Source organism: Astatotilapia calliptera, chromosome 3 (genome assembly GCF_900246225.1).
Source record: "Astatotilapia calliptera chromosome 3, fAstCal1.2, whole genome shotgun sequence".
In the NCBI taxonomy this organism is placed as follows: Eukaryota; Metazoa; Chordata; class Actinopteri; order Cichliformes; family Cichlidae; genus Astatotilapia; species Astatotilapia calliptera.
Window position 1 is genome coordinate 22,312,880 of NC_039304.1, and position 11,188 is coordinate 22,324,067.

Genomic DNA, 11,188 nt, shown 5'->3' on the forward strand with positions numbered 1-11,188 from the left:
TGTATTCATTAAAATCATCGTTTGACTTCACCCGGCCGGATCGGTGTGGTTATTCTTCGATCACCTCTTGTACCCTTCCTCAATATTGAATCTTAACACTGCTTTTTCATAACAGCATATAGACCCAGGGCCATATCCATTTACCCAGAGTCACTAACTGAAAATCTTCAGATCTGTTTTAGGTATGATTGATTGTTTTTATGCAATTTTAATGAATCATCTGCATATTTATATAATTTTCCTCCTTTTTCATAACATCAGATAAACCCAGGGCCACACTGACAGCAGGAACAACAATCATACCAGTAGGGGGCAGTGTGACACTGACCTGCTCTGTGCAGAGCTCTGATGGATGGAAATATGAGTGGTTCAGACGAACCCAAACAACCTCTGAAGGTAAAATCAGAGGTCAACAAAACAGAGATATCAGAGTATCTCAAGGAGGAATCTACCGCTGCAGAGGAACAAGAGGAAACCCAGTTTACTACACTGATATAAGTGATGATGTCACCATTGAGATAACCTGTGAGTTCAGTCATTTAGTTTGAAATATACATTCACTCATGATTATCAAACATACAATGTAAAGTTTTCTGTGTTGATTTCATGTTTCTGTTTGTATCTCAACTGTTAATATGTGTGAACAGTTTCCAATAAAGTTGTTGTAAAACAACAACCCAACTGGCCTCAGATATTCAGAGGTGAGACGATCACTCTGACATGTGAGGTGCAGGAAGCAGGTGAAACCACTGAGTGGTGGTATGAATGGAGAGGACCCAGCACACCCCCACAGTGGACTCACAATAATGATGTGACATTCAGAGTTTCTGAGTCCAGCAGTGGAGACTACATGTGTAAGAGTCGACGCAGAGATGACTCATATTCTTCAACAGAGTGGAGTGAAGCCTTCACATTGTCAGCATCAAGTAAGTCATGTTTGTTGTGTGATCTCCATTTGACAAATGTCATAATGGTCAGCACAGGATGAATTCAATGGTCTACAAAGCATGTTACATTGTTAGTCAGACAAAGAGCTGCAGCTGATAGTAGCCTCATTGTAGACAGTTTGTCACCACTTTGTGTCACGAACTTTCAGCTGGTATAGAGACACCAATGCTGACCTGCTGCTCCATCACCTGAGGACAATAATGACATAAATAAACAGGGTGAAAATATAGTATAGTATCTGCAGGTTATGTACAACCGGCAGATAGAGGAAGTGGATGACATCCAGAAGTCCTGCCAGTGGCTGGACAAAGCTGGACTGAAACACAACACAGAGGCACTAATCAGGGCAGCACAGGCACAAACTCTGAACACAAGATCCATAGAGGCTGGGGTCTGCCACATCAGGCAAGACCCCAGGGGCAGGCTGTGTAAAGATGCCCCTGAGAGAATCCAGCACATAACAGCGGGGTCCAAGATGCTAGCAGGCAGGGGGCACACATGGAACGCCATAACCAAGTGGCCAGCATAGTGTACAGAAACATCTGTGCCGAGTATGGCCTGGAAGCTCTGAGGCCAAAATGGGAGACCTCCCGTAGGGTGATCAAGAATGACCAAGCTAAGATCCTGTGGGACTTCCAGTTACAGCTGCACAAAATGGTGATGCCTAACCAACCGGACACAGGGGTGGTACATAAGTGGAAGAAGACGGCTTTAGTAATAGACGTAGTGATACCGAATGACAGCAACATCAGGAAAAAGGAACACAAGAAGATGGAGAAGTAACAAGGGCTCAGAGAAGACCTTGAGAATATGTGGAGGGTGAAAGTAACAGGGGTCCCAGAGGTAATCGGAGCGCTAGGTGCAGTGATCCCAAGCTAGGCAAGTGGCTCCAGCAGATCCCAGGAACCAACATCCAAGATCTCTGTCCAGACGAGTGCAGTCCTACGAACAGGAAAGATACTGTGCAAGACCCTCAAGCTCCCAGGCCTCTGGCAGAGGACCTGACCTTGAAAGAAGACGGCCCACAGAGGGCGAGGAGGAAATTATATAATATAGGCAGGTAATAAATCAGAGGGAATTTGATGTTGTAACACAGTCTAATATGTCTGATTTGCTGATTACTCATTTATACAAAACTACTCAGTGAATATTTAAAGTGTGATCAGTGTTGTAAGAAATTTCTTCCTGAGACAAGTGACAATCTATTCTACTTTTTCCTGTAAATTAATTGCAGATAAACCCAGGGCCACACTGACAGCAGGAACAACAATCATACCAGTAGGGGGCAGTGTGACACTGACCTGCTCTGTGCAGAGCTCTGATGGATGGAAATATGAGTGGTTCAGACGAACCCAAACAACCTCTGAAGGTAAAATCAGAGATCAACAAAACAGAGATATCAGAGTATCTCAAGGAGGAATCTACAGCTGCAGAGGAACAAGAGGAAACCCAGTTTACTACACTTATAGAAGTGATGATGTCACCATTGAGAAAACCTGTGAGTTCAGTAATTTAGTTTGAAATATACATTCACTCATGATTATCAAACACACAATGTGAAGTTTTCTGTGTTGATTTCATGTTTCTGTTTGTATCTCAACTGTTAATATGTGTAAACAGTTTCCAATAAAGTTGTTGTAAAACAACGACCCAACTGGCCTCAGATATTCAGAGGTGAGACGATCACTCTGACATGTGAGGTGCAGGAAGGAGGTGAAACCACTGAGTGGGAGTATGAATGGAGAGGACCCAGGACACCCACACAGTGGACACACAATAATGATGTGACATTCAGAGTTTCTGAGTCCAGCAGTGGAGACTACATGTGTAAGAGTCGACGCAGAGATGACTCATATTCTTCAACAGAGTGGAGTGAAGCCTTCACATTGTCAGCATCAAGTAAGTCATGTTTGTTGTGTGATCTCCATTTGACAAATGTCATAATGGTCAGCACAGGATGAATTCAATGGTCTACAAAGCATGTTACATTGTTAGTCAGACAAAGAGCTGCAGCTGATAGTAGCCTCATTGTAGACAGTTTGTCACCACTTTGTGTCACGAACTTTCAGCTGGTATAGAGACGCCAATGCTGACCTGCTGCTCCATCACCTGAGGACAATAATGACATAAATAGGATAAATAAATAATATATTCAAACAAATAACAATTGATCTACAATTTCTATAAAAAGAATAAAAGTAATTCTGAACTATCATCTGATCAAATAAATAAACACACACAGACATACCACCAAAAATAGTGGTACTGTTTCTATGATTAACAGTCTCATAACTCTGAGTCACTGCCACTCACCTTTAGCAGGAGGCTGATTGAGATTGATCCCTTTAAACTCCCAGGTCCTAAAGACGGACCAGCTTATTAATCAATCTTCAAGTACTTTTTAAATACAGCAAAGATAATATAAAACTTTCACAGCTTTGATCAAAACGATTGTACAATTTGTATCTCTTCAAGATCACCAAGATTTGTTGATGTTCACCATTTACATCTAGTTATTTAAACGGTTTTGATTCAGTCACATGCAGCACACAGGACTGACAGCGCACAATCTGCTTTGAGGTAGCAGCCAAGAAAGATGTAGTTTGTGTCTATGAACAGTGAACATCCGTATGTACACGATTCAGTCATTGACTTTTGTTCTTTGTCTAAACTGAACTGCAGATAAACCAAAGGCCAAACTGAGAGCTGATAACACAACTGTTCCAGTAGGGGGCAGTGTGACCCTGACCTGCTCTGTGAACCCATCATCATCATCTGGATGGAAATACTACTGGTACAGAGATGAGAAATCCTCTGAAGCCCTGACCACACAAGATGCAGTTTTCCACTCAAATGGACAAATCAGTGTCTCACAGGAAGGACTCTACAGGTGCAGAGGAGGAAGAGGAAACCCAGTTTACTACACAGAGGACAGCCAGTCAGTCAGGATTGGGAAAACTGGTGAGTTTAACATGAAGTCAGATAAATTCCTGATTAAGGAGGAAGATGAAGAACAAAAGGCATTAACATTTTTGACATTCATGTGTTTTTATTGTACTTTCTTGAACAGTAACAGCCTCAAACAGGCCTGTTGTGACTCTGTATCCAAACTGGTCTGAGATATACAGAGGAGAGACGATCACTGTCAGATGTGAGATCCATGGAGGAGACACTGAGTGGGATTATGAGTGGGAAACAAACAGCAGGATAAAAGCTCCAAATCAAAATGAATACAGGATTAGATCTGCTTCATCATCCAACAGTGGAAACTATCGCTGTAAGGGCAGAATGAAACGTTCACAGCATGAAACAACAGAGTGGAGTGATTCAGTCACACTGACAGTTTCTGGCAGTAAGTAGAGTAATAGTTCATTTAACCTGGAAATAGAAACAGTTTGTAAAAATGTGTTTTTATTAGTACATGTTGAGATATTTGACATGTTTAGATAGTCTCACTCTTAAAGTTCATCATAAATATTTGTGAGTCAACATTTTAGTGACATTGAATTCAGAGTTAAGAGACGAAAGATTGAGAGAAAATCTTTGTTGAACAGATGAACCCCGTCCTGTCCTCACTGTGTCTCCATCATGGCTGAGTCCTGGAGCCTCAGTAACTCTGAACTGTGAGGTTGAACATCCGTCTGCAGGATGGAGCTTCTACTGGTATAAAGCTGTTCCTGATCTATCAGAGAAATCCTCCAGTTATGAGCTGCTACCTGATGGCAGTGGGACTGCACAGGACTCCTACATCATTCATGGACAGACACACACAGCAGGATATGTGTGCAGAGCTGGAAGAGGAGACCCAGAGTATCACACTGATCACAGTCAACCAAAGTTTGTCTGGTCTGCAGGTCAGTGTGATTCTGTTTATCTTTTTTCAAGTAATACAACAGCAAAAAAATGTAAATTGATGGGGGTTTTTTTTGGGGGGGGGGGGGGGGTAGCATTGAAGGTGAAAATTATATGAACATTGCATCTTTTAGCACTGACCTTTAAACATTAAAGTAAAAGAATATTTTCACTGTGATATGTTGATCCTAACATCTGTGAGCTTTGTGTCTTCACTGCATGTTGTTTCCAGATGTTCATTCAGCAGCGTCTCTCACAGTGAGTCCTGACAGAGTGCAACACTTCACCTCTGACTCTGTCTCACTGACCTGTGAGGGAAACTTCACTGAGTGGAGAGTGAGGAAGTTCTCTGAGGACGGCCGACTCTCTGACTGTAGGAGAATGACTGGATCCACATGTGACATCAACACATCAAAGTCAGATACTGCAGTGTACTGGTGTGAGTCTGGATCAGGAGAGTTCAGCAGTGCAGTCAACATCACTGTACAGAGTATGTTATTATACATTTACTACTTGGATTTGGATGATTTAGACGTCACATGAACATTTGTCCCAGCTTTGCTGTATGTGAAGTCATTTCATGTGGGAAAAATAAAACACATACAGTAATTTTTAAACACAGAAGATCAGATCTTGATGATGAAAAACATTTGTACAATCTGTTCTTATTATTGTTTGTCAGCTTTTTCTCAAAGTGTGCAGCAGCTGATGTGACTGAAACAATTGTGTGTGATTGTGTCACAGATGATGGTAATGGTCCTATCCTGGTGAGTCCTGTTCATCCTGTGACTGAGGGAGCTTCTGTTAGTCTGAGCTGCAGTTTGAGAACACAACAAATACTTTCCAATGTGTTTTTCTATCACAATGACAAACTTATTCAAAATGATCCCCGAGGGGAGCTGAAGATCTCTGCAGTGTCAAAGTCTGATGAAGGTTTCTACAAGTGTCAGTACTCAGGAAGAGAGTCAGCACAGAGCTGGATGTCAGTTAAAGGTGAGCAGGATCAAAACATTTGATGGATTTTTATAAATGAGTTTTGTTTTAAGGCTTGAAGTCACCTCGCTTTATTTTCTGAGAACTTTCCTAAAATTATTTTATGAATTATAAAGTATAATTAAGCTTTATTGTTTGTTGTCACAGTAACTGTGTCAGGAGCTGACAGCTCTTCATCTCCTGTGTGGTTGATTGTTCGACTGGTTTGTGGAGTCTCTCTCATTATTATTCTCCTGCTCTTGTTGTATCGCTGCACAACAACCAACAGTGAGACCTTTTCCTTTACTTAACACAAACTCTTTATCCTTCAAAGACACAAATCCATCATGAGGTTCATTTAAAAGCAAAAGTCTTATTTTACATTTTTAATAAAGGTGCTGTTAATGAGCAGACATTTAATCAACACCAGCAGCAGCAAGTGTACTCCTCTCTTCTTGCTGGTTAGTTTTTCATCCAGTTATAATATTTTGCTGCTGTTTGCAACAAGACTGTACTTATTAAATCTGCTGCAGCTTTTAATATAAATGTTATTTTCAATAATATTTGTTTTTTAAAATAGCATCACAAACATGAGGTGACTGATTTTCTCTGACCTGCAGGTGATCATTGTGGCTATGAGATAATCAGAAGGTCTGAAAACTCTGAAAATGGTAAAGTATAAACTTTCATTAATATTGAGCTTGTGGAAGCTGGATGATTATATAATAACTGTGCTTAACATTGAAGTCCATGCGTGTTTTGAAATGCTTTCATTTGATCACCTCAACAGGGCAACGTGGTGACGCAGAGGAGAGCTCTGACTACAATAATGTCAATCTGTCAGGGTGCTGGGTCGTTGACCAAAGATTCTGAGGTTATTTTGCTTTTGTGAGTCTCTCTGTGAAAGTGTGAAGATGGTCTAAGTTTAAGTTTATACAGTTTAAGCAGGAGTTTAGTTCTTTCTGTGTTTCTGAGTTTTCTTGTATTTCCAGTTTATGGTTTGTTGTCTGTGAGGTTCCACTTGTGTGTTTGTCTCATCCCTGTGTCGCTTGTGAGAGTCTGTCGTGTCATCCATGTCTCTGCTCACTCGCCCTCTGTGTGTCTTAGTTGTGTCAGTGTGTTTTGTCTTCTCCTTGTGTTTCGTCTTTTGTCTCTCTGTTTGTTTATCCCCGTTTCTGCATCAAGCTCGTGCGTTCGTGTCCTTCCTGTTTTAGTTTGACAGCATTTCATCCTGTGTTCAGTGTGTTTGGTTTGGCTTCCCTGTCTCGTTATATTCAATTCATCAGAGCTGTTTTCCCAATGTGTTTCCACTGATCACCCTCTTGTGTATATATTGGCTGTCTCCCAATTCAGGGTCTGCAGCCTTAAAGTACGCATTTCAAGGCCGATTACGTCACAGCGGCGCGCCAAAGGCTGTCCCAATTCAAAGGCTGCTTGAAATGCGGCCCTGAAATGCGTCCTTCATTTCCCTGAATTTTAAGGCTGTGGCAGTGTAGACTTCGTGGCCCAACATATCCCAGAATGCATAGCGTGTGATGGGTGTGGATAAATTTGCAGAAAAAAACGGCGGATGAGGGGCGGCCGAAGAGTACACTTTAAGTACTGAATATTATGTCACTTATTTATTTGCAAATGTTTAATAACGAAGAACATTAAACATTACTGTTGGCCACATGTCGGCAAAGTTATGTGACATTAGTGACGTTTGTACTAACTTGGTTTCAAAGCCTTTACTTTAAAATATACGCCGTTCAATAGCTGAGCTTAATCTTACAGAGAATGATCAAAGCTCATGTAGAAACAAATAAATGAACAAAAGATTTTCTCCTTCATTTCTGTCAAACAAAGCTGTGACACGTTTCCAGTGGTTAGTATCGTGGTTGCTAGGCAACCTGGGCAGCGCAACGGAGGCTTTTTTTTTTAACTTTATTGACAAACAACAGTATCAGCGCAACGGAGGCTAGACCGTCCCATTACACAAGCCTCGCACTTCTGGCCTTAGCGGTCTTTGAGTACACGGCCCTTGAGGATCGTTGAGGCTGCGTACTTTAAGGCTGCAGACCCTGAACTGGGATACAGCCATAGTGTCTGTTGTCAGTGCATCTGCTAATCCTTATGTCTCCATGTTCTCTCAATCCTTCAAAGGTATTCCCAGTGTTCCAGGTTTCCTGTTACTTTAACTTTCAGCTTTCCCAGTTTGTTTGTTTTTTCTCAGTCAGTTCTTTGTTTATTTTTGGTTAACCTGATTTTCTTCATGTTTGTTTCCAGCCATGAAAAACGTTTTTTTGTTAAAATTTTGATTTTGTCTGCATTTGGATCCTTACAAAGAGCCACAGAGTCTGCAGCTACAGATTGTGACAAAATCCAAATTCAGCCACAGCTCTAAAGTCTTAACAGCAGCTCTTTAGCTGTTTTTTCTGTTTCTCTTTAAAGTCTCTTAAATACTTTAAGTCACTTTGAGTGACAAGGAGAAGGTTTTGAATTCAAAGCAATGATCCTGATAGCCTGAGTTTATATTTCCTCACTTCGCTCAGTGTGTTTCACTTGTTTCTCTCCCATTAGATAGTAATTTTAATGGACTTTAATGTACTGCAGATCTGTTTTTGTCTTTTTAATTGTTTCTTGTATTTGTAATATATTATAAATGTCTTTCTGTGAAGCACTTTGCAACTTTGTTAATAAAAGTGTGACATAAATAAAGTGTGTTGTTGTTGTGTGTCGGACTGAGAGTACATGTTACAGCTGTTCAGTGTTGTGCATGAATCCACTGAAAGAGAGCTTTCATTTAAAAGCACTCATTGTCATTTAAAACAGCTTCAAACCCTCCAAAATGAACGGAAGCTATCAACATGATGGGAAGTAACAACTGCTGTGACGTTATGCTCAGCAGCCTTTTTACTGTGTAGCAGTTTTTCCAGTTTTCTCTGGGAGGTCTGGCCCGTACTTTCATGTACTACCAATTTATTTTGACAGTGTCAGTCTCATGTTCACCAAAGCCATGAAAACTCTGTGTATGACATATAAATCTTGATTTTCTATTTCTATTTTATCTATGTTATTACACTGTAGATTCTTTATTATCTGTTTAATAAAGTGAGCTGGTAAAAATCAAATTGCTTTTAAACTACTTAAAATATAGTTTCTAACTTTCTCTCCTGCTTCATGACTTTTTTTATGCACTGAAATTAAAGGAGCTCCTGATTTCTGACTGAGCCACATAGAGAAGAGGAAACACAGCCTGTGGTTTGAGCCACAAGTCTTCTTTTCAGCAGATTTATGATTGATTCATGTTCTCATCAAACTTCACACAGCAGAGAGGAAACAAGGAGTTCAGACAAGGAGCACAGCGGGAATTTCATGAGCAATTGTTTTCCTGATTGTTGATTTATGATCTGCTCATTTATTATGAAAGAACCATCAAATTTATTGTTTAATTTAAGTTCTCATATTTTACTTTTTAGAGGCAAATTCATTTTCATATTAATGATATCATTTTCTGTGTGTGCTCCATATGTGCTGTACTGTTCTTGAATCACAGGTGTAGGTGATTCTGTGTGGAGTTTGCATCTGTGTGGGTTTCCTCCATGAACTCCAGCTTCCTAACAGCTCATCCAGGCTGGAGAAACTGATCAGGAAGGCTGGCTCTGTGGTCGGCATGAAGCTGGACACTCTGGTGTCAGTGGCAGAGAAAAGGACACTAAAAAAACTGCTGGACATTATGAACAATGCTGGGCATCCTCTGCACACGGCCATTAACAACCAGAAGAGTCTGTTCAGTGACAGGTCGCTTCTCCCCAAGACAAGAACTAACAGACTTAAAAACTCCTTTGTCCCACACGCCATCAGACTGTTTAACTCCTCTCTGGAGGGGAGAGGGAGGGGAAACAGGAGGACAAAGGAGGGGGGAACAATTAAGCTGTAGTGCCTCTTCACCTCACTGTGCAATACCTTTTGTGCAATACTTTTGTTAATAGTCAATGGTGCAATAGACCTCAATACTTGAAATGTGCAATTCACTTGTATTTTTATTTTTATTCCTATTTATTCTATTTATCCCCTTCGTATATTTTATTTATATATGTCTTTGTGTTTATATGTGTGTGTGTGTTTATATATATAATATTCTGTAACTGTAACTTCTGTCGGTGCTGTGCTTTTGGAAACCGAATTTCCCAGAGGAACCCACCCGAGGGATTAATAAAGTTCTATCTTATCTTATCTTATCTTATCTTAGCTGTTCTTATCATTATTTATCATATGTTCATTTAGTTATTCTGTTTTCACTTCATTGCTACCCGAAATCTTGCTAATAGAACATTTGAAGTCATCTATTCTCCACATCAGAGAGACATCAGTGTTCAAGGTCGGTCCTGTGACGCTCTTTAAGTGTCAGTGTGGATATAAAGTTATAGCTCCTTGTCCCATATTTCCCATGTCAAACTCTGAACACAGCTTCCAAGTCCAATCACTGGACTGTGCTTACAGCTGGTGGCCAATAGAGGGAGACATTAATCCATTTATAATTTATTGTAAGGAGTGAGAAGATGTTGATATGACTGAAGAACAGAGAGAACAGAGGAATGATGATATTGACTTTGGACCCTATCATGAAAATAATCAGGCCTTGGATGGATGTCATAGTGATCAAAGCATTTACATTAATACACTTTAAAAATACAGTTTCATTAATAAAGTTTTATTGGACTCAAATAAATAGTAATCATGTGCAGATTGATTCAAATATTGATAATTTTGATACCAGCATTTGTATCAATGTTGATCAATACGAGTGTAATGAGCTTGATACTTCAGTTTCTGTTCTCCTGTGTGCACCGCTGCAGTTTCATCAAAGAGGCAACCTGGCTGTCTGTGTAAATGCTGCTGCTTTCAGGTGTCACAGAGCAGCCACAGTTTGCTTCTCCTCTCTTGTGTTTTATTTTTTACTGTCACCTGACTCAGCAGTGCCAGGCAAACAAGTAAGCAAACGTGCTCAGCTAACCAGGACCATCCAGCAACCCAGTAAGTAAAGAATATCTATGTAGATAACTGTGGTAATAGTGATAATTCAGTTCTATTACTTTAATTTATAGTGGAAATTGCTCATTCTTACTTTAGCCAACTCCTAAAGTGTCATTTATGCTAAAACATTGATATAATACATTTATCTAACTGAAACATTTAAATGAAAACAATTACAGGAATTGAAACAAATATACCAAACATAGTATGACTCAGATTTAATTCAATATAATTACCCTGTTGTGCTAAATGTGAAAAAGATACTGTATGATTACTGTAGTTAAAATACTATTAGATGTGCTAGATTATTGTTTTTATCTCTGTCCCAGGTTTAAACTAATTAATAATCCAAAGGACAAAAGAAAACACTTAAAGGTCATGAAAATTCAGTCAGAAT

The 11,188-nt window shown here is 39.9% G+C and overlaps 1 protein-coding gene across 1 annotated transcript; it reads left to right on the forward strand.

Moving 5' to 3' along the window:
* Positions 1 to 245: 245 nt before the first annotated feature.
* LOC113013632 (obscurin-like) lies at positions 246 to 6,854 on the forward strand (the record flags this gene model as incomplete). Its single annotated transcript, XM_026154691.1, has 13 exons — positions 246 to 525; positions 648 to 926; positions 2,183 to 2,446; positions 2,569 to 2,847; positions 3,631 to 3,909; positions 4,019 to 4,300; positions 4,503 to 4,802; positions 5,033 to 5,290; positions 5,545 to 5,793; positions 5,941 to 6,060; positions 6,168 to 6,233; positions 6,393 to 6,443; positions 6,563 to 6,854. Coding segments are annotated over 13 exons (2,790 nt in total), but the record flags the coding sequence as incomplete, so codon positions are not given.
* Between the last annotated feature and the right edge of the window lie 4,334 nt (positions 6,855 to 11,188).